The sequence below is a fragment of the Drosophila tropicalis genome, unplaced genomic scaffold (assembly GCF_018151085.1).
Source record: "Drosophila tropicalis isolate 14030-0801.00 unplaced genomic scaffold, ASM1815108v1 contig_413, whole genome shotgun sequence".
Lineage (NCBI taxonomy): Eukaryota > Metazoa > Arthropoda > Insecta > Diptera > Drosophilidae > Drosophila > Drosophila tropicalis.
In genome coordinates, this window is record NW_027172877.1 from 1,042,711 (window position 1) to 1,066,664 (window position 23,954).

General features: G+C 35.5%; 1 protein-coding gene across 5 annotated transcripts; it reads left to right on the plus strand.

The window, feature by feature from the left end:
• The first annotated feature begins 82 nt into the window (after positions 1–82).
• Rtnl1 (Reticulon-like1) lies at positions 83–20,371 on the plus strand. Of its 5 annotated transcripts, none has more exons than XM_068285642.1 (6): positions 83–1,528; positions 5,688–5,723; positions 17,712–17,919; positions 17,995–18,203; positions 18,634–18,739; positions 18,810–20,371. In XM_068285642.1, exons 1-6 carry the CDS (start codon positions 421–423, stop codon positions 18,883–18,885), a joined length of 1,743 nt encoding a protein of 580 aa, XP_068141743.1. In that variant the 5' UTR covers positions 83–420; the 3' UTR covers positions 18,886–20,371. The 5 variants fall into 5 exon arrangements, with proteins under 5 accessions (XP_068141743.1, XP_068141744.1, XP_068141745.1 ...); XM_068285644.1 differs by lacking the exon at positions 83–1,528 and adding an exon at positions 5,049–5,326; XM_068285643.1 differs by lacking the exon at positions 5,688–5,723.
• Positions 20,372–23,954: the final 3,583 nt, after the last annotated feature.

The window sequence follows — 23,954 nt, forward strand, 5'->3', positions numbered from 1 at the left end:
CAAGGTGGCCGTTTTTCATAAACATTTACTTATCGACGGTAAAATCGATGTCCGATATGTCTCTTAGAAGTGGGGGGAGTTTTAGTTCAGTTTTGTTAGAGCTAACGGAAAATCAAGTATACGCTGACAAGTACAAGCGGCTTCTAAACACTGAAAAAAAAAACGAAATTTGACGTATAATATTACAAAAACAAAGCAAGTAGAATTGTGTAAGATAAAATTTCAAATAAAATTAAAGAAACGAAAACAAAAAACGGGCAAAAATCGAAAGCTCTTCCTGCGAAAAATCAGCTGTCGTCCATTTAAGTGTGTATGTGAGAGGTGTGAAAGAGGCAGAGCTAAAGAGAGCAAAAGAGAGCGAGAGAGTCAAAGATACCCCAAAAAGGATTCGCAGCATCTGTGAGTGTGTGAAGACAAGAAATGGATTACAATTTTGCCGATTTAAAAAAGGAGGCCACTGCCACTACTGAGCAGATTTTCGATCAAGCCGAACATGCCTACGATGACTTGTTAAGCGCGGGCGATATCGTCAATGCCGGCAATGTCAGCAGTGGCGCCCAGGATGACAATGCCCATACTGAACATTATTTCGCCAATGAGCAGAAAAATTTGGATTTCAGTGACCCTCAGGCGTTTGTGCAGCGCATGTCAGCCGGCGCCAAGGAGGCCCAGGAGCAACTGGATGCAAAGTTTTCCCAGAAAACTGAGGAGATTGATGATTTCCTTAAGGAAGCGGGACAGAGTGTCAAGCAAAATATTAGTGACTTGACTCATGACTTTATGAATGCCGAAAGAGGCATCTTTGGCGCCGTTGCCTCACCTCCGGGTCCGGTGCATCCAGTAGACGCTCCGCCAGCACCTCCAGTTGCTGCTCCAACTGTCGCTCCTTCAGTAGCAGCTCCTCCAGTTGCAGCTCCAGCCATTGTTGCTCCCGTCCAAGAGGCCGATTTATTGGGCAGCTTTAGCGAAAAACCTTCGACAGCACCTTTGCAACCATTCGAGGCGACAGCTCCAAGCAAATCAAATTTCTACGATGACGAATATGATGATGATGATTATCTGGCCAAGCCTGCTCCAGCAGCAGTGTCAAAGCCCTCCAATAAGGATTCCGACACAGAATCACCGTCCGTCTCTTGCACACCATCGCCGGCCAAAAAACCCATTGCAGATGCTCTTAAAGAGCAGGACAATGAGAAATTCATTTCTTCCGAGGATTTACTCAGCGATTTTAAAGAAGAGCGTGCACCATTGCCGCCAGTTAAAATTACAGCTCCACCTCCGGTTTCCGTTGCTGCAGTGCCAATTCCAGCTGCCGCATTGATAACCGATTTGGATGCCGACGACGATTTTAAGCCAGCCAAAGTTGAACCCAAAGTAGAGCCTCCCAAGCCCATAGTGGAGCCCCCGAAGCCCAAAGTGGAGCCGGCCAAACCGCCGAAAGCCGTTCCCGTCACTCTCGCCGCATCCGAGAACCAGAATCAGCCGAAAATTGTCTCTGTTGAGGAATTATTTTATAAATTGGGTTTGGGTAAGTTTTATTTTCTATGATATATATTTTCATTATAATTCGTACGTAGGTAGGTATCCTCGCAACCACACCTGTCTCTAGCCTCCATAGTTTTTTTTTTTTTGTGAATGTTTCATGTTTGTTTTTGTGTTCTTCATTTGCGACTTTGCTTATACCTCATGATGTCATCGGCAACTGCCTGGCTCCCTTTCTCTTTCTCTCTCTTCTCTGTCTCTCTTTCTCTGTGTCTGCCACTTTTTGATTCTCTTGTTTCCTGTTGTTCTTATTGTTGTTAATTTTAAATAACATCAGTTAGTAATTTGATAACTCCTAAAACCTTATCCAAACGACAACGAGAAAGACGATGAGAGTTCGAGAGAGTATGACGTTGACCTTCTCATAGTTTTTGCAAATCGATCGAGCAAAATTCATCATCGTGTCTCATCGTCATCATCATCATCATAACATTGCGCGTGACTCACGTTCATTCTACATGGAAATGGGCACAAATTGCTAAATAAAATATTTTATTTCTTTAAGAAACTAAGTATATGAGAAACGAAATGTAATTAGCACAACGAATTTTGCATATCCTATGGCAAAATATTAATATTCTATTCTATTCAATTTGCAAAGTTTTACTCTTTATTATATGATTCTTTGTTAAAGAGGAAATAGATTTCTATATCTAAATATCTATCAATCATAAGACAAAAGATTTCTGTATAATTTAAAGAACAAAGAGTATTTAAACTATAAAAACTGTCAATGCCTTAACTTCGGGAATTCTAAAATGTATGTCGGATTTCTTGTTTTACTAAAACATTACTTTATACTTATAGAAAAGGGGATTACCTTATATAATTATCCAAAAAATCTTTATACACGTTTACATTGCAAGATCTTTATAATCTGTGGCTATTAATCGCTTTCTTAGGAGCTAAATAATTCATTCTATGAAAATCGCCCTAAATGACTTTTTAATTGAGTGAATTTTAGGTTATAGTTGTTCGATTTGTCCGACTCCTACAAATGTGTGAACAAAGCTTATATCCGAAGTTTTGAATTAATATCTTAATAGCTAACTAGTTAGTTATTATCGAAGGAGACAAATGACTAAACTCTCTCTCTCTGCAAGGATATAGAAAAAGGAACTTACTACCGAAGTTTTCCAAATTTGTTGTTTTTTGTTTTGAAACCTTTTATTATTTATTACATTTTTATTAGTTTTTTCTCAAAATTAAATTAAAGTTTTAGTGATGGATAAATTTTTGGTCACTCGCAATAAAATATAGATTTTGTAGGGTATCTAGAAATCATATAAGAATTTCATTCTGCATGTGTGGGTACAAAATATTTCAATTGACACATTTCACAAAAGGAGAAAAACGTTTCAAGAACACTTTTAGAAGTGAAAGACTAATCCAATGACGCAATTTTTTCCCCCTTATAGAGTATTCCCTACAGTTTATAGTATATGGACACGTATGTTCACTGGCCAATCTCTAAGCTTTGTTAGGCAAACAACAACAAAAATAATAGCAACAATTAAAACATTTTTTCTTGCTGTTAAATTTCACAACTTATTTCACCGGCATGAATCAGCTGCTGCTTGTCGTTGTCTCTCTCTCATTCTCTATTTTTCTCTACTTGTTATATTTCTCTTTCTCCTCCTCTACGTTCCCCATTGGGTAACCTTCTCCTGACTGACTGTCGGTTGCGTTCATTGACGTATGTACGGTCATATTTGGTCTCGTTTTATGTTTCTCTTTCATATTTTAGTGTTTTTTTTTTTCATGTCCATTAAAGCAATTTGCGGTACACATACAATCCCTCCGACTAATTTAAGCCTTCAATCCAATTGAATTTACCACTCATTTTGGGGGCCAGTATCTGCGCTTCACTGCGCAATATCTGTACATACATTTTCCATTAAAAACAATAACGAGAAAAGCAAAAGAAAGCAAGGAAAATCAAGCAATTAGCAGTTTCCCCCCACCTGCCGCAACTGCTGCTCCAAGTGCTACTTATTTTGTGTAGCCTTTGTTCTTTGTTGCTTCTAGCACTTTTGCTCTGATTATAGGCAAATCTCTGCAAAAGCCTTTCTCTCGATTGCTCTTCCCGTTTGTGGACCTTTGTGTCTTGGGTGAGATTGAAGCTTAGCTTGCACTTATCGCGCTTCTGCTTTATCGTCGCCGACCAACTGTAATCATATGTACATACGTTCAGTCACAACATCTTTAGCAGCATCTAAAGCGAATAAAACGGAAAACTGAACGACAGATACCCTGCACAGCAGAATACCCTTAAAATCGCTCCAATGCTATCTAGGAGTCCGAATTCTGTGGTCTAAACTCCTAAAAATCAGAAGTTTTAACAATAATTTATTTTTGTCGATAATAAATCTTTTAGTAAACACAGATACTCAAAAAAAAACACACCCTAAAGGGTATACAATGTGTAAGAGCAGCTGTCGATTGAAGCGCAGGAAGAACTCCGGGGAAAGAGGATTGTGTAAACAAAGTTCTTATTTTTGGTTCCTCTTCTGTTTGTAAAGTGAGTGAAGTGTGTCAAGAAGTCAGTGAGGGCGTAAAGTGATGAAATAATAGAGAAAAGTTTCAAAGATTTCGGGAAACTGTTAAAATATTAAGAGAAGCTATTAAAAATTGAATTAAGCGAACTGTTCAACTGTTTTCCGAGCACCATTAAACGATTTTGGTATTGAATATTGTGTGCTATTGATTGACGAAAAGGGTGTACAACGGGAAAGAGCAAGTGTTTTTATGTCGTGGACTTTTAGCACAATGATGACTTTGATATAAAAGAAGTGAAAATAACAGAAAGTGGAAAAGCAAATTGTTTAGGGCTTGCCTCACCATTAATAAGTTTGACTAATGAACGGAAAAAGGTCCTTCAGAAGCATTACAAAGATATTTTGTATTTTCATATCAGTGATGGGTAAATCCATTTGATTTTGTAAATTAGGTCACCCAGCAAAAGAGTTTTTACAACTCTTGAAGCCAAGTTGGACTAGGGCAATGCATTGAGAGACAAGTCTATCTATCCACCACCTCTGTAATATTATGCGTGTCAGTTCATTGATTTCATATAAAAATTCTCATATTGCACGCAAGTAACAATCCTACCCAACCAGCCGCCGTCTACGCCCTTACACACCCCGCCCAACCACCCACCTCGATAATAGCGCAGCAACAGCATCTGCAATTTCCGGGTGGGACAAACAAAAAAGCAAAGAAAAAACGTAAGAAAGAAGAAGGAACGTAAAGAATATGCAATGGGCAACGCATGCGCTGAAGCTGGTGTTGTAATCGATAAGCCGTTAGGTTTTGAGCTTAGATATGAGAGCTTTGCTCTCTCACTAAGTTCAGGGCTAAGAGCGGTTGCTCAACCCTAAATCGATTTTTCTTGGTTCTGTTCTGTTCTGTTGTTCTTCGCACTCTCTTTCTCTCTCTCTTGCTTACATTGCGCCGTCGTCGTCCTTATTTAACACGAAAAGCTTCATTTTTCCAGTCTCTATACGTGCCGTGAATCAAACAGACGCAATTGATGAAAAATCCTTAGAAAAGAATAAAACGTAACATACGTAGAATAAGCAGGAAGCTAGAAAACGTAAAATAAACGTTCTCTCTCCATCTCTTTCTGTGCATTGTTCATGTGCAAAAGCAAAAGAAAGTTTTTTAAGTGAAAAATTTATAACTTTACATAAAACAACTACCAACATGTCGACAACAATTGGTGAAAATGGCCAGAATGGCGTTTACAAGCAGCGACCCTTGATTTGCTCCATTTTGGATCCCAGTAAGTGGACATAAAAACAAATGAAAGAAAATTCCCCAATAACAAAACTAACCTGTGACAATTCGCTTGAGAAGTAAAAGAATTAACAACCAAACCATTGTTTAAATAATTAAAATGTGTATAAAAGTGTTGAAGGGTGTGACTAAGATGATCCTGGCACAATTTAATTTCCTATTATTTGGTTTTGTGTTCAATCTAACGCCTAAAAGGCCGCTTTCAAAACACCGCCTATGCATGCCATCTCTGTCTTTCATTTTGTAGCACATTCTTTTTCTCTTTCTGCGGTACTTATTCTCTCTGTCGCACAATAACTAACCGCTTAACTAACGAAAATCAATATATTCAATCCGACTATTTGCAGATGCCTGGTTCAAGCCCGAACGTTTGCACCCGCAAGGTAAGAGCAATGCACAATTGACAGTTACACAAAACTGTCAATTGTAAAACTGTAACTGTACACAACACAACACAGCACACACACACATAGACGTTGTAAATATGAATGTCAATACTTGTAAATGATGTCATCGAAGGATCCAGGGAGCGAGCCATAGCCAGAGCCACCCTCATGTTCCTTAAGCCTTCGAAAAAAGTATGCCATGATAATAATGAAAGGCACACACAGTTTGTGTGTGCGACAGAATGTGTGCCAGACAAATCTACATTAGGGTGTTTCATAAATGTTGTTATCATTTGCCACAAAAATCTACTTTCTTAAAGTCAGAATCTACTTTGAATTGAAGTATCGAAAACATAAAAATAGAATCTGTAACACAAAACATTTGTAAAATTAAGATTTTGGCATAGCTCTTTCTTCACATTATTGGCACCTTTTTAACCAAAGTCCGTAAAATTTATGGTTTCATTACCATTTTTTTGAAAGTTCGCTAGAAAACAAGGCGCTTTAGGCTTTAGGCTAAGCATTTTAATTTTCAATGCAATTAATAAATTCATAAAATGTTTAAATCAATATTAAACCATATTCCCTTTAGTCTATTTGCCAATAAATCTTCGAATTTCGTTAAGTTCCACGATAGTTTTCGAACAGCTGATTCTGAGATCGATGAATACATAACCTCATTCAACAGTCAAGACAAATTTTTGTTTGAATGAATAACCCTAATGTGTACATATTTTCTGGCATATATCCTTTACAAGTGCATTGTATGCTCTGACCCCATATCTGACTCTATTGTATTGTTTTGCGCATTAATTTATCTACTGCTGCCTGCGCCCTAAAGTGCGCAACATTTTATGCATTATTTCCTGCCTGGTGGGTCGCCTTGCGCCACCCACCCCTGGTTTTTTTTTTTTTATAATTTTCAACCCCAAAATCTCTGCCTCTTTTTGGTTTTCCTCTGTTGTGGCCACTCTATAATTACTTGTCGCCGTTTATTTTTATTTTTTTCACGGCTTAAGTTCAGTTACCTGCCTAGTTGGCACTGAAGCGGTAAACGTAATCCGATCGCATGTTAAGCTCTCCGTCATCTAACCATATAGAAACTAAACTCAAAAACCAAAAAGAGAAAAAACTGTTCACTACTCACAATTTTGCAAACTGATATGGGGCGTCTGTCTAGGCAAAATAGAGGGCAAGTGGTGGAGGTACTAACTAACGAGTAATTGCACGAGGCCCACATGCAATGCACTTTCTACATCCATGGCAAGACCATTTACATTATGCACATAGAAATATAATATAAATTTAAACTCATCTAATACAAATCATTCGCTTTAATAGTGACTAAGCCACTGAGTATTGCTGTCATTTGGGTGTACTTTGTGCTTATATTCCAAGGACTAGTCATTCGTGTTGTTTTAATCAGTGTTTAGGTGTGACAAATCGTTCTTACTATCTGCGGGCTTTATTTTACAATCTTTCTACTAGGTATGAAATTTAAGTAATAAGTTAAGAATGATTTAACCTGAGCATTTTCTGTTGCAATCGGTAAGCAATTTGGAAACACTTTGATATTGCCAGAAAACTATTTTGATTTCTTATCCTTTTCCCCTTGAAATCAATGAAACTATGCTTAATCTTTGGCTTCTACAAATCACCTGCTAAGTGGTCATTGGAAAGGTCTAGAAGTTATTAAATAATTATTGTTATTTAATATTTTTTGTGACCCTACAATGTTTATTAAAAGATTTTGTAATAGTTAATATCTATTAGGTATTAAATTGTCAAAGTTCATAGCAATTTGCATTTGAACTAAGTCATTATTGCATGTACTTAGTAATTAACAAGAAGATTTTATGTGAAAATCTAGTTAACTAGGTCCAAATAGATAAAACTTCAATTTGGCGGCTTAGTGTCGGCTTTTACCCTAGAGTTCCAGATTATAATTGGCTTCTTTGTTAATTTTATAGAGTGTAGTAAATTACATCTCTGAGATCCATAATCAAAGGCCTTACATCAAAGGCAATGTTCAAGGGTTCATCTTCAGTTGTTCGAATATTAATTACTTAAAAGTCTCTGTACACAATATTCGCTTTTTTCTATCTTTACTGCAAATGTTTTCAAGCTTTTAGTGTCAATTTCTGGGCACAGAAGTGCTTTTCATATATTTTGAGTGTGTGTGTGTGTGTGTACATACATATATATGTATATCTATGTATAGTCACTCTGGTTGTTTACTTTATTTCATCCGCCATCCTCGTGGCCCTATAATCTGATTATCAAGTGGGCAAACTATAAACCTGTGGCTTCTCTTCATGTACGTGTACCACCACCCACTGGTCTTTTGGTTCTATATTGAATTTGAATTCAATGAATATGCCCAATTTAGGTTTTAGCCAAGTGCAATTAAAAAGGCTGTCAGCCGCTCTGGCACCCACTGTGCTCTCCATGGAGAGCAACAATCACTCCAGAGCCAGTCAGTCAACCTACACTACGGCATCTTCCCTTGTCGTCCCGCCTTGGCCATAAAGAAAGTTAGCCAAGCGTCCCACAATCAACCAAATTGCCTATGCTAAAAACTGTAAACGAAAGCTTTGTCTTGGCCATAATTAGTCTAGCGTTGCAGAATGTAGCTACTAAAACTCTAAACTATGATTAATATCGTTTGCAATTTTGGTTGAATTTATTTTTGGACATGACAACATAAACTAATCTTTTAATTAATACAAAAATCCAACCGGCTTGTTCTTTGTTGTTGTTGCTACATACATATATCAATTCCTGATTGCAATTTGGAATGTGTTCTACAAATAGATCGACGTGCGCAGCGGACATTGAAAGATCGTATATGTATACAAAAATATTATATACGCAAGTAGAACAAGTTCCAGGCTGTATGATTAGATCATCACCGGCATTTTTGTTTTCTTTTTTTGGCACACAGAAAAAAAATTGCCAATGGAAATTTGCATTACAGTGTGAAGCCAATGCCCGCCCGGAAAGAATGATAATTAAGTCCGAAAATATTACTGAATTTCGCCAGTGCTTAGTGATAAGCCCAAACAAAATGCACAAAGATAACAAAAAACTTGGAGTCATATGCCTTTTTATTTTATGATGCTCTCATTTCAGTTTTCCGCTACGTCACAGTCTGGCCTTGGCGCTTATCTGTTTCTATTTGCATAGTTTGGGGAAAATAATCACCGTTTGGCGGTTCTACGAATATGATTTGAAAAATTGATTCAAATTTCCGTTACACGATTTGTTCACAATAAGTGGCGCCAGTGGGCCAGTGCTTACGTTTTTCTTTCACGTTGCAATAACGTAATAATTTCATTGCGTTGTGTAAATACGACTGACTGATACCCTGTAACAGTTTAAATTTGTTATTCTATGGATACAATTCTGTTTTGAGTAAAAGTCTTTATTCTTGTTGTATCGTTTCTTTCGTTTTCTTTCTACCCACATGCCCACCTGGAGGGTGTAAGAAATTAACCTTGAATATGCCAGCCCCATAACGGAGAGCATCTGTGTAAACTTGAGAGCGAAACCCAAAAAGAGAGTGCAAGAGCAGCCGCTGGCTAAAAGAGAATGATACAATTTGTTATTGTTTATTAAGCTCTACTGCTTTTTCCATTCCTCTTCTATTCCACTTCTCATGCTTATTGTCTGCTCTTTTGGGCCATGTCTCTTACCTCCCCCTACGCACTCAACTTGCCGCCATAAGTGTTTGCCCGGCCGGCGTCAACGTCGTCGTCGCTGTTGCCGCCGCCTCACATTCACAGTTCTTTGCTAATTTTAGCTTTTTAGCTAAGTATTTCAACCATTTGGTCTTATTGTTGCTGCTGTAGTTGTTGCCGTTATACGGTTTAACATTTAAAGACTTCAATGTGGGTTGTTCAATGTCTCTTTACAGCACGGGGATTTTGCGTTAAAGAGCAGCAATGTGATTTTTACAGTAAATCTTTGAAATAATGAATCAAAAGATTTTTTAAAGCACAAAATGCTTTGAACTGAATAACTGTTAAATGGCTCCAACCTTAGTTCAAGGTCCACAATTTGATTTGGTTCGACTTTTTGACTCTAGCTTAGAGTTGGGTCAAACTGCTTATTTTAATAAAGTTTTTTTCAGTTTCTACAATGAAACAAAAAATACTAAGCAAAGAGATTGATTGTATAAGTGAACAACTGAACAAAGGTGAACATTTACAATTACACACTAACAAAAATTAATAATTTTTGCTTACGCTTTCATTAGCACCTTCATAAATCCTACTTATTTACATATTCAATTCAATTCCTTATTTGTGAAGGGAATGCCAATGTCAATCTGGTTTCTCTTTTTAATTACCAAATTTTCTAATTTCAAACCAATTTGTAAACAAAAACAGTTAATGTTCTACATTTTGAATTTACACTGTAAGCATTTGTTTAGATCTCTTACTGTTGGAGTGGAGAGAGACCCTTTGAGTAAAAAGTGTGGTACCTGCTCCTTTCCACCATGTATTATCGTTTACCTGCCGCTTATCAGGGCGTTTGCTTGCAAAGACATGATGAGTAAGGAAACCAGTTAACTACCTAAGCTAAATTCGCCTGGAATCTGTGAGGAACAAGGATAGAGATAAATTATTATAGACGTGCTCCTTATAACAACAAATGCGTATCACTTTGACAACCGTTGTTCTCTATCGCTCTCCCATAGTTTTCTCTCAACACAGCTGACCAAGCGACCGAAGTACACACATACCGTTCATTCTATTTGCAATTTGCCATATGCACGCAGAGGGAGGGTGGAGGCCCCTACATCTCTGTACGTATGTGTGGATGAATATTATTGTGTATAGTTCTACCTACATACATACATACATTCTACACAGACAATAGTGGGTACGGGCGTTCGCCCTGCGACTGAGCTCAGAGCTGAGCGCATCTGAAATTAATTGTAGTTTTTTTTTTCAGTTGATGTACGGACTTTGACAACGACACACACATACATTTTAGAAGAGAGAGTGAGGTATCCGAGATTGAGATCGAGTTGAAATCGTCGTGTTGTTATTTTATTTTGCGCTTCTATACATATATGGAGATACATGCCACAAATTGTTGCTGTTTTTGTACTCTGTCAGCTGTTGAACCATTGACCTTCCTTGCTGCACTTGACAAGCAACAACATCAAATACTTTGTCATTGTCGTCAACCGACGTATAAGAATTGATTCAGTGGTATTTTACGAGGCGTAGCCCATCGCGTCGCGGAATTTCTTTATATATTGTCTAATTATATAACTTGGATGTATCTCTATCCAAAGACCTACATACATACATATGTACATACATACATTCGTATGAATAAATTTCGTCAGCCGCTTGTCGCTCAAGCACGTATATGCGTACTTCTTGAAACGTTATAAAATAAATCATCGTGACAAAATATTAAAAGAAATAATATTATATTAAAATCTATTTGGCTATCTACAAATACATATGTATGTACATATAAAATAGCCCATTCACCGTGCCCTCACACACCGTTGCTTCTTCTATTTTCATATCAGTTCGTTCGTTCTCCCTCGGTCTCTAGGTTCCATTCGGCTCGGTGTGTTCTCCTCGAGCGTTTTCAGTTGTCGTTCTACGTTTAATGTTAATGCCCGGCAGTTGCATTTCCCCGTGTGAACCGCGTAAAACTTTCGCTTAAGTTTTTACTTTTATCTTTTCAGTAAATCGAAAAGTGTTAGTGATAGATACATCCATACATATAAAGAAAGATATATACACATACACATAAGAAATGGCCGCTGCTCTGGAAACGTTGCAGTCATTGCTGCAGACACTCAATGAACTCAAAGATTTGCCACTCAATCGTGAGTCGTGTAAGTACCATATATTGGTTAAAAACCGAGTGCAAAAATTGCCTGATAAGGCCAAGACCAGGCCAAATAAAACACATGGCCCTGACAATATTTCCCTTGTGTACAGAAAATAAGAAGAAACTCTTAAGAAATGCTTCCCAAGTGTGTTCTTTTGCTAAATTGCAGCTATAATGTAGAATTTATTTATAAATATTTCTGTTTTATGTGTTTTTGGGGAAAAAACCACAAAAAATTGTAACTAATGTGTAATATGGTGAGATAAAAATATGTGTAGGGTATACGGAAATCTCAATTAATAATCTGATAAACCTACGAACAAGATTTAATAACTCTTTTTCGAATGAACTATTTGAACTATTACACGTTTGCTTTCATGTCTAGACACAGTGCTAAATCATGATTCATATATGTAGGTATATAATAAGATTAATAAAACTATTTTTAATCTGGTTTCCGACATGTTTGAAGTTGTAGTGCGAAGGGGACAACGTGGGGTTGGGTTATTTCATGTTATCAGTGTACAAATTAGTTTTCATTGCTTGAGCCTGATAAGAAATTGGCAATGCCAAGGGCAGCACTGATTGCCTGTACTTTCACTTGATTATGTACATAAATGTGTGCAACATTTCAACACATAAATTCGGACTAAACTGTAAAACTCATTAATTATTAAGAGCCAAATGGATTGTTTGTGCTACCTAAAACAAATTAAGGCCAGATTTAGGGCAAAACATTAATATCCATTTAATTTGTATAAACCTTCAATGAATTGAGAACAACCCAAGATAGTTTTCTCTGCCAACTTATGCAATTTCCTCTCTTTTTCTTCTCGTAGACACACAACAGACACGCAAAAACCTTTCTGACAATGTCAGGTGCAAATTAAAAATTTGTTATTGTTGTTTTTGCTAAATTATGTCAGCGCCCAATTCTCTCATTCTCTCACTTTCTTACCCTAAATGTTCCGTCTGCTTGGTTAGGAAAGTTCTTGACTTGGGGGCATGATATCATGATTTGAAGCAAAGCTTAGTCACTGCCGCCACTCTGAAAGCCGCGCGCCAAAAAAAAAAAAAAAAAACAGAAAGAGAAACGCACAAATAACAAATGTCTGAACTTTGTCTCGTAGTTGGGGGGTTAAAGTGAAAGAGTAGGGAGGAGGGTTGATGATGATGTCACTGGCCTATTGGCCAGAACGCAGATTACGATTCTCCCATTTACAATTTGCGTTGCAATTGCTTGACAGTGAATCTCAAACTGTACGCACTGCTCTCAAACTGTAGTCAGCGAACAATGAACTGCTTAACACCTATGTAAGTTGGAGTTAACCGAAGTTAATTTTATTGATTTATTCAAAAGTTTTCCTCTTGTTGAATGTTTGTGTTTCATCGGTTGCATGCTTCGACACCCTTTTGTATCCACAAATGCACTTTTCATTTTCGCCATTGTTGGTCACGCTTCGGTCTCATGATTTAACCGCAACGCAGCGGCCTCAGCACCCACTACGTCAAATTTTAACGTATGGGTCAGAAAAAATAACAAAACTGTCGTCGTCGTGAAATGCCGAAACGGAAAATTCAAGTTCGTATCTGTCGAATGACACGTCTATAGAATGGAAGTGCTGCTGCCTCTTCAAACAGAATGAGCCTACGTATACAACTTTTTTTTTATATTACTCTCTACCTAGACGGGTAAACGGGTATATTAGCAATGAAAGTAAGGAGATTAATGATCCCCACCGCTGTCAGTGTACAAAACGATAAAGATTTGATGACATACTAATGTAGGAGAAACGACTTATCCACACCTATACAGACTACAGACCTGTAAGCTTTCAAGATTTACATGTATGTATGTATAGAATATAGACTTGTCGGGCATGTGGGCGGATCACTTTGCCAAAAGAGAACAACAACTACAAGTGTCATTGCCCAGCACGTTAAGACCTGTAAAAGTTTTACTTAAGTGTATAATCTGTATCGAATAGAATTCAGATTTTTAAAATTCATAAGCTTAACAAAACGTAATGAGGGAAATAACTGGAGATACTTTAAACGTAAAGTTTTAATACTTAAGCTTATGGAATGTCCATCTACATTGATGTTATCAAAAAGAAATTTGTTGACCTCTTTTTTAAATGAACAGTCTAAAAAAGCAAAACAAGTTAAGTTAAGGTTTGACTTTACTTTGAGACCCCTGCAGCACAAAGCCTTCATCCATTTCTTCCCACTACCCTATAAAATAGGGTATTTCTCGGTCGACGATCGCTGATTATTTGCTTTTTTGTTGTTGGTACTGCGCTTTATCTTTTACTTTCCATGGAGATCGCTGCGCTACTCCCTCATCCTCTCTTTTTCTTCCTCTCTCATTTTGCCACAGCGAAAACTTGTTTGACACTCTCTTTTACACCCGCTGAGAGAGCTCTCTACCCCTCTCTCTCTCTCTGTCTGTCTCTGAAGCTCAAGCACAAATTGTAGGCTTGTGGCTTAATTTTGTGTTTAAACTTCTTCCAGTTCTTTTACTACTCTCGTGTCAGACGGTCGGCTGAATCGTCATAGCAATTTTGTTTGTGCCGTTTTGTTGTGCGTTGCGTGTTTGACTGTGTGTGTGTGTGTCTATACATACATATATTGTTTGGGTGTTTGAGGTGCATTCAAGTTTGGATTGTAATTAAACTTGAACACGCAAGTTTAATATTTTTGGCGCCAAGAGTTAGTCGAATCGCAAAGAGTATATAGCAGAAATATGGCTGGTGGCAGCAAACGTTATTCCCGCAACAATTCAAATGGCAACTTTCAACCGCTGCCGGAACGTGGCCCAGGTAAAACTCACAAATCATTTCCTCTTCCCCCGCTGCTTATCACTCAAATTTTCGAAATGCTTCTTATCTACAAGGGCCGCCTTTCAAATGATATATTTATGACGAAGGCACTGATTTTTGTTTTTTTTTTTTTTTTTGTTAACACCAGCCACATCAGCAGCAGCAGCAGCACTACCAATTGGTGGTCATTCAGCCAACGTGGCCAAAAAAGAAACCCAAATGTGCTGCTGCCGCCCAGTTGAAAGCAAACCCAAAGAACATGCTTGTTTTTGTTGTTTAACACAAACTTTGCATAATGATTTTTGCCAACGTTACCTAAATTATATTCGTCCGAAATTTTTGCCACGTTGGTAACAAAAACTTATCAGTTTTTTTTTCATGCGTTTTAAAATATATGCACAACAAATTCTAAAAGCAAGCTTGCATTTAATTCTTAAAATCAAAATCAAGGTTATCACTAGGCCAAGTCTAGCTCTTATCTAGCAGGAGGATGAGGAGAAGTAGGAAAGTTTAGTTTGCGTTTTTTCATGATTTTTGCTTTGTTTTAGCCACTTCACTTTCAACTTAAACTGGTTTCTTGCCCTCACTGGAAGTGGAAGGTAAACCAGTTGGCCCAAAGGGCCTGCTGCAATTCCTTTCAAATCATTCCGATCTCTTTTTTATACAGTTTTCTTTATTTCTTATTCAATTGATAGCTTTCTCTATACATACTTGAAAAGGTGTATCGCTTTCTCAGACCTCAAGACAGACGGCATAACCTAATTTTCAACACATCATCATCATCAGTTTCTATTGCCGCTTTATCAACGTCTTCTTTGTTCCCTTTCTAATTTTTTGTATCTTCTCAACGATTTACATAATCTTATTCCTTTCAACCCCAGCAGGTTAGCAACGTATCTAAATATGTATATGAAGAGTGGGAAAACTTGTTTCAGCTTTTGTTTCATCTTATTTGCCAGTTCAACAATTAGCTTAACCCAATTTATTATTGAGAGTTGGGAATTTCTGTGAGAATTGAGAACTCAAGAACAAATTTTATTTTACTCCAAATAATTATTATACCCATACACTTATAGGGTGGCATGGTATATTGAAGTTGCCAAAACAGGAACAGATCTCTTAGATAGATATTGTTAGATAACAAATGGACCAAATCTGGTGCAGTTCAATTGGTTTTTAATACTTTTTTGACTTACAAATTTCATAAAATTTGCATTGAAAATAGGTAAAGCTAATCTCGTTAAGGATTAACATTAACAGGACATCTAACTAGCGGATTTAGCCGCTGGGTGCGCTAAAGTGCTGAGAATGAGCTGGTCAGTTTTTGTTACAAATCAATTAAATTTGAGCTGGTTATTAATTATCCTGGTGCATGGATGCTGACACGGCGACTTACTTAAAGATATATTGTAAATCACGGAAAACAACTTTGCACTGTTGTATTCTATATATTTCACTCATTAGCATATTTAACGCAATAGATACATCAAATAAATTCTATTCGAATCATCAGTTAATGCAGTTTTTTTAAAGAGTTTATACTTCATTTCACTATCATACAGAATTCAATTTTTACGAGTGACATTCTTGCGTTCTTGTGTTATAGCGGGCCGATTCTTATCTTATTCTCATGCCATTTGATCTATAACTAAACCCAATTTTTTCAATGTTTATAAAATGTCAATCTAATGCATTTTTTACTACTCTTAGTATACTTAGATGTATTACTTATCTAATTTCATAATTAGGAACTATGTTATTTATTGCATTTTATATTTATTATTTATTTATTTATTTAGACTATGATTAGTAGGTAATTATATTTATTATTTTAATATTTATATGGGATAAATTATAATTTGTATGGATGTATATATATAAATACTTTAGAATTCCTTAAAAATTTGCTCTGAATCATTTATACATATTTGTATAAATTATTTAAAATGATGGAATCCGTTGATGAGTTTTATTCACACTTAGCTAGTGATTCAAGTTTAATATTTAAAAGATTAACATTTAACAATTTATGGGTATTTATGGACATTTTATGTGTGAGTAAATATGTAGACAAACAGATCGATTATCCGCATTTAGATCTACATAAAGGAAGATGACAACCCTGAATTTAATTGAGCCAGGATTTAGGATTGCCCTCTCTAGATCAATTGTATTTAGAAAAGAGGGGTAGTGCATTTCAGACTTGTTTTTTCTACACCTATTAAATAAAACATTGATTATGTATAGTTGGTGTTTAGTCTACAAAGTAAAGGAAACAAAAACAATGGATAAATGTTGTTTATACAACTTTTATGGAACTTAATTGATTTTGTTTTTGGAGTGAGTGCAATGACTTTTCTTATCGTAGAAGAAACGCAGCGTCAGAGAGACGGCTTGTTAACCGTGGGCATTCCATATATGTATGTATGTGGGTATGTATTGGAGACATAGCAGCAGATACAGTTATATGTATGTATGTATGTATAAGTCTTCGTCCTAAGTGGGGGGTGGGCGGGCAGAACAGAACTGGCCAACGACCGACAATTCGATTGATTCTCAATTCTTAAGCGTTTCAATTCGTTTCCGTTCCGCTCGCTCTCACCGCTCTCCCTCTGTCTCTTTTACGCAGACTCTCTCCGAATTTCTCTCACATTGTTTTCCTCCGGCCTGGGGTCCGGAAAATTGTGTGAGTGTTTCATCAAACAATATTTTCTCTAGTATAAAACTTGGCAACATCCAAGAACCAGTCCAACGAGCGAGGCGAACGATCCGCACACACGAAAGAATCGAATATAAAAGAAAATCTGAAATGTCGAATAGAATTTGTGAGTGTTGACGGTGGGGGGAGTGTAGGGCATTGTGGAGGGTGGGGGATAATGTGTAGTATAAAATAAAGTACAATGTCGCTTTTTAATAATTACCATCTTTTCTTTTTGCTGCACGAGAACTTATGCTAAAAGTGCACATCACAGACACAAACACACACACATGCAGATACATAAATGTATCTCATAGATTGCATAATTTTTGTCAGACCAAGAGCAAATATATACAACAAAATATATAAGATGTGCGTGTCTATATCTCTTTCTGTGTGTGTGTGTGTGTGTGTGTGTGTGTGTGTGTGTGTGTGTGTGTGGGAATATATCTTTAGATATTTCAAATGTTTTTTCTTTTCTTTATCCGCTTGTCAAATATATAAGAATATTGTGTAGATACGAATTATAATGATCTGATAGTCTAAGGACAGCCAATTATGCTTTATTTTTAATCTTCTTTTCATTTTTGTCCTTTCCAGTGGAGTCTCTTATCTATTGGCGCGATGTGAAGAAATCCGGCATCGTTTTTGGCGCTGGTCTGATCACATTGGTGGCCATCTCCTGGTTCTCGGTGATCAGTGTCTTTGCCTACTTGTCGCTATTGGCTCTATTCGGCACTGTTGCCTTCAGAATCTACAAATCTGTGACACAAGCCGTACAAAAGACAAACGATGGACATCCCTTCAAGTGAGTTGTAATACATCAAATACATGAATGAAATTGCATATTTAATTGAAATTATTTCGCTATTTATCCACACAGAGAATATCTTGAACTGGACTTGACGCTCTCCCAGGAGAAAGTGCAAAATATTGCCGGTGTGGCTGTGGCTCATCTCAATGGCTTCACCGCCGAACTGAGACGTCTGTTCCTGGTTGAGGATTTGATCGATTCCATTAAATTTGGTGTCATTCTGTGGGTCTTCACCTACATTGGAGCCTGGTTCAATGGCATGACTTTGGTGATTCTGGGTAGGTTTCCCTTAATCGTGTGAACAGAATTGAAAATTTTTGGCTCAATGTTAGAATAGATTTGTGTGATATTCCAATTAAGAGATACCTTTTACTATGTTTAATACTCATTGAAGATTTCTTAGGACTAGAAATGTTTTTTAAATATCAGTTAGTAGTATCAGTTAGTAGTATCAGTTAGTAGTATCAGTTAGTAGTATTAGTTAGTAGTATCAGTTAGATAGTATCAGTTAGATAGTAGTAACATTTTAAGCTTAACTGTTAATTAAGTGAGGGCTTTTTGTTACATATTTTCCAAAAGCAACTACAATTATGTTATGGTTTACATATATTTTGTTCTAGATACATATAGTTATAGGTATATAGTTTAGCTCAAACTCTTAAACTTGAATTCAAAGACTAATCCTTGATCTTCTCTTTTCTATTGCAGCCTTTGTGTCTCTGTTCACCTTGCCAAAAGTGTATGAGAACAACAAGCAGTCGATTGATACCTACTTGGATTTGGTGCGCAGCAAATTGACTGAAATTACCGATAAGTAAGATCATCAGTTTATATATATGGAGTTTAGTTGCTAATATCTTGTTCTATTCGTTCGTTTTGTTTAGAATCCGAGTGGCAATTCCCATTGGAAACAAGAAGCCGGTAGCTGCTGCCGCCACTGAGTCTGACAAGGACAAGTAAACTCAGCAATACTTATCCTTTGGCCCCTTACCACACATCCCCCCTCCCCACAAAACACACACACATAACCACCACTTAACAGCAACAGCAACAAATAACAGCAAAAAACAACATGTTTATTTATTTCTTAAGCATTATTTGAATGGTTTTAATATTCATCCGGGCATATTATATATATATATATATAACAAATAAAATATATAGCAAATGTAATGCAAAACGAAAAAGAAAATGAAAATGGATAAATTACATAATTGTAAATCAAATTTAAATCAAATAGATCCTGAAAAAAAAACCTACATTAACACACACAACAATTTTTAGTAGTTAAAATCTATATAAAAAAGAAAAGCAAAAAAAAATTAAACATTGTCCAAGTGTCTTTAAGTTTTAACGAACGAAACAAAGGGAAATGAATGAACGGAAGTGGAAGTAAGGGAAAATAGACGCATTAATGCAATTTAAGTTTAAAAACGAGTTCCAATTTTTTATTGATTGTTTTACTTTAAATATCACAACCAAAATCGAGAAACAAAAAACAAAACCAAGCATTAATTAATTCATTAAACAAAATTTTCTTTACTTTAGTTTTCTCTTTTATTTTAAACATTTTTTTGTTGTAATTCTTTTTGTATCGAAACAACAAACAAGAACTAAGATTACTCTAAAACAAAGGATGAAAAAAAAAACTACAAATAAAAAAAAAAAAAAATGAATTAAAACGAAACAAAACAACCGTATATATATATACACGAATAAATATATGTATTTATTCAAATTCAATTTTGATTTTTCTAGCATTTTTCAATAGAGTCCAACCGCAAGAGCAACTCAAGAGTTGGACCAACAAAAAAGATAATGTGCAATGCTGAGATCGGGTTGCTTTTGCTTAAGGGCCGAAAATCTATCTATCATCATCAATAAATATCATTAAATAATATTAAATATCATGGCCACACACACACACACTCAGAAACACTCACACACGCAGACACTCAGATTTATATTGTACAATTAATTTGTAAGCATTTTACAAAATGATAAGGAGAATGTGAGGTAAAGGAAGAAAAAATTTAAATCAAATATATAAGAAAAATTTATTTTCTCAGTGGCACTCGAAAAGAAAAATCATCATTAATAAGTGTAGCTTAAAATGTTTATTAATTATTGTAATTATTTGTTGCTTATACATTGTTATATACAAAGAAAAACAAACATAAAAACCAAAAAACAATTCGCTAACTAACTTCGGCCTATCGAAGTTTTTATGTTCTTGCAGTTTTTGGACTAGATAACTTGATTCTATAAGAGGCTAGGTAAAAGATATATATGAGAACCTTATACCTTGATCTGATTTCTTTAAGAATTTATAGAGATTTTCGCCATTTCCGACATTTTAAAGGTAGACATTAGCGAAAAGTAAATTCAAATATGCAAACTTAAATATCTTAAACAAAATCAACGCAAGTTGGCAATTTCTTCCAAAGAGCCTTCATTTCGAAAAGTTGTTGTTCTGAAAACTATAGCAACTAGTTACCAGGTCTGAATTATTCAAACATAAGTTGTGAGAACTTTATGCTGATCAAAATTATCTGTAACAAACTTGGTATAAATCGATCCAAAAGAAGCACTAAATAAAGTATTTAACTGCAAAACATTATAGTCCACTTGAGTCTATCCATTCCAAGAGGATTCTTTGTTATTTAAAAAGCTTTTTAAAGGTAAAACTCTTGACAGGGATAACTGTGAAACCAGCTGTCGTTCCGGGCAGCTGTCTTAGACTTTTTTGTTCAGTATATTTTCACAAATTACCATTAGCAGACTTACGGCGGAACAACGTTTATAAATATTGGAAATTTACTTGCAAAATTCGCCATGCCAATCATCATCTTTTCGCAAAATATTCCGTGTAGTGGACAAAGTTTTGTTGCAAACGGCGCAGAATCGACAAATTTGATAAACAGAACCCGCATTTTGGGATTAATTTTTCAATATTTGAAAACGTTCTTCAGAAGTAAGTCTGTTCAGGGTAACTTCAAAATATACTTAACAGAAAAGTCTTAGACAGTTGCTCGAAATGGTGGCTAGTTACACAGTTATTCCTATCAAAAGATTTAAACTAAAGAGAACACCTTTTACTAACAAGTCAATCTATCCAAATGGGACTTCTTGAATTAGATGAAACTTGTTATATATCTATAAAGACGGGCTTAAGAAGGCGAAATGGCGGATATTTTGCCTTCGTTAGTTAAGCAATAGCCTTAAATCGGCATGAGGTTAAAGTCGTGACTTGAAAATAAAGCCTTTATTCAGAAAGTAAATCAGTGTAAAAGTTAAAAATTAGAGAAAAATCGTCCACTGACCCTAATTCAAAATAAAGGCTAAATTTTCAAGACGAGTTTTTGTTCTTATACCAAAACCTTTCGGTTATCTTGTCTTTATATATACCAAGTTTCATTCAAATTAGAGAGGGACACTTGGATAGATTGTATTGTTAGTGTAACAAATAATTCTCTTGAAATGGATCGATTCAAGTGGACTATAATATCATGCAGTTAAATACTTTATTTAGTGCTTCTTCTGGATCGATATAGACCAAGTTCGTTGCAGATTAATAAGTTATGATCTTAGGATAACCGAGAAATGAAAGAACTTATCATAATTCATGTTGTGAATTATGTGATTCAGATCTGATAACACAATGATATAGTTCTTAGAGCAAAAATGAAGACTCTTTGCAAGAAATTGTAAACCTATATTAAATTTGATTAAGATATTTGAGTTTGCCTAATTGAGCTTTTATTTTGTCCCGTTCACTTGGAAATATAATGGATCAAAGAATCTTTATATAAACTATCAATGGACTTTATAAGAATTTATTGCTGCAAGGGTATAAACAAGAAAACATTGAAAGAATTTAAGTTTGAATTGCTTTTTCTTGATTTTCGTATGGCCAGCAAAAGGAGCTTCATCTGTGCCCCTCTCCCCAGACATTGATTCATATGGCGTTCTTTCCTGCTAAATTACCAGATATAAACTACAAACCATAGATATTTTTGCAAATTAATACACACAAAGTAAATGTAAGTGAAAAGGAAAAAAAAAAACAAAAACAAATCATCAAACGAAATTTTTAAGTGCAAAAGAAAACTAAATTTTTGCCTATTAATAGAAAAAAAAGGAGAGCAGAATAAAAGCGTCTCTCTTAAAGTATTTAACAACAACAGTTGGTATGATCGTAAAAATTTCAATAAAGATAAACTCTAATTAAAACAAAGTTTGTACATTTTTATTGGGGATAATATCTACAACTCATCTTCTATGGACTACCAATACTTATGTTGAGGGGCAGAGTATCAATATGTCGGATACAAATACGTAAAAGAGATCAAATTTTGTATTACCTTTTTATCTTCACAACTAGAGCCAGCCAATACGTACCGAATGCACGGGGTCTAGTTTAATTCAATTCTTGTCCATATACATATGTACATACTTCCATTTATTTCAAGGATTTGTACAAATATCTTATTAACTTTACAGACTATTTCAAAAATTTTCATTTTCAAAGTTACATATAAGAAATTAAATTTGTTCGAATGTATTTTCAAAAAAGGAAACAAACGAAAAGAATTTCTTTAAAGTAATATAAATGTAATAAAACCACTTTGGAAATCTTTTTCGAATGATACTTTTACACTTTAACGCCTGTTTAGTCCGAAATATGTATGTTGTATGTATATTCATCTCGAATCGGCAAACAAAAGATTTGATAAAAATCAAAAAGGTCTCCATTAACGTCGACGTAATAAAGAAAACTTGAAATTAAACGAAGGAAAAAGGAATGGCGCTTTTACAAACGAATCTGGGTTGGTGCTAACTTTTGGCCTTAAATTACAAAAATGTAACTTTTGGTTAACTTTGGATACGCTTAGAAGATTTATTGATACTTTTTTTGTTATCTACAGACGTCAATGTATCATCGGATGCTTAAATGATCTTTCCTATAGAAACTGCATATATAAAATAGGCAACCAATCTTCATGAAACTTGTTAGAGACATTAATTTGTTTATCTGACTCTTTTGATAAAGAATCACTGATCGTTGATAAAGAATCACTGATCGTTCCTATGAAATCCATATGATACAGTGGTCCGCTCCGGCTGAATTCGAAATATGTATATTGAAGTACCAACACAGCATTTCAGCCTGTGGCTTTAATGTCATGTAATGCTGATGCAGAATATATATGCTTACTATGATCGGAGATGCTTAAAGGAAATGGGTTGCGCACTTCTGACTGAAATAAATATATGTATACCCTGCGAGGGTAAATGTGACTTACAGAGGTGCTCATAGACTTAAGCCACAAGACTTCAACCAACAATTAAAACGAATATTCAGAAAAGTTTTTTTTGACAGCTCCAATTTTTTGTGTCATTTTAGTTCTATATATCAGTGTTCTAATAGAAGAGTAACCAAGTTATAAAAACTTAAAAAACTGTGACCATCTCCAAAATGTCCCGCTCCCATACTTAAGCCACCTTGAGCTATAATCGTCAAACTTCTGTTTTTCGAGTTATTTTCTAAACTAAAATATAGAATACTAAATACGTTTCCCAAAACAATTTGACAGTTGTGGCTAAAAATAAAAATACAAATCCGTCCGAAAGAAAGCTAATATAGGAATATTTCGAAAAAAAAAAACACAAGTACTCTACAAATTTGTAAGACATTTTTCGTGTAGCAAAGTCATAAATGCCATTGCATTTTATAGGAAACATAGCAAAATATTCCACGTGAAAACCCATAAAAACCACTTCAAAGGACGATAGACGAATTGCCATACTCAGAAAAGCTGATCCGTTCTTGACTTAGACGCAAATCAGCGGTCAAATGGTGGCAGATTATGGCGTGAATGTGTCACCTACATATGTTCTTCGATACCATCTAAAAGTCAAGGATAATTACCTTAATTATGCAATCCTAGAATTACTGCTCTAGGTTTTTTCATTAGAAAAGGATGACTTTTGAAACATTTTACATTTAAATGTAATCATTTAGGATG

Excerpts from the sequence above, each read along its gene's own strand:
- Rtnl1 (XM_068285642.1), top strand. The coding sequence starts at position 421 with ATGGATTACAATTTTGCCGATTTAAAAAAGGAGGCCACTGCCACTACT. Across the intron at positions 1,529-5,687 it reads ATTTTATAAATTGGGTTTGG|ATGCCTGGTTCAAGCCCGAA; the intron begins GTAAGTTTTATT and ends GACTATTTGCAG. Across the intron at positions 5,724-17,711 it reads CGAACGTTTGCACCCGCAAG|TGGAGTCTCTTATCTATTGG; the intron begins GTAAGAGCAATG and ends TGTCCTTTCCAG.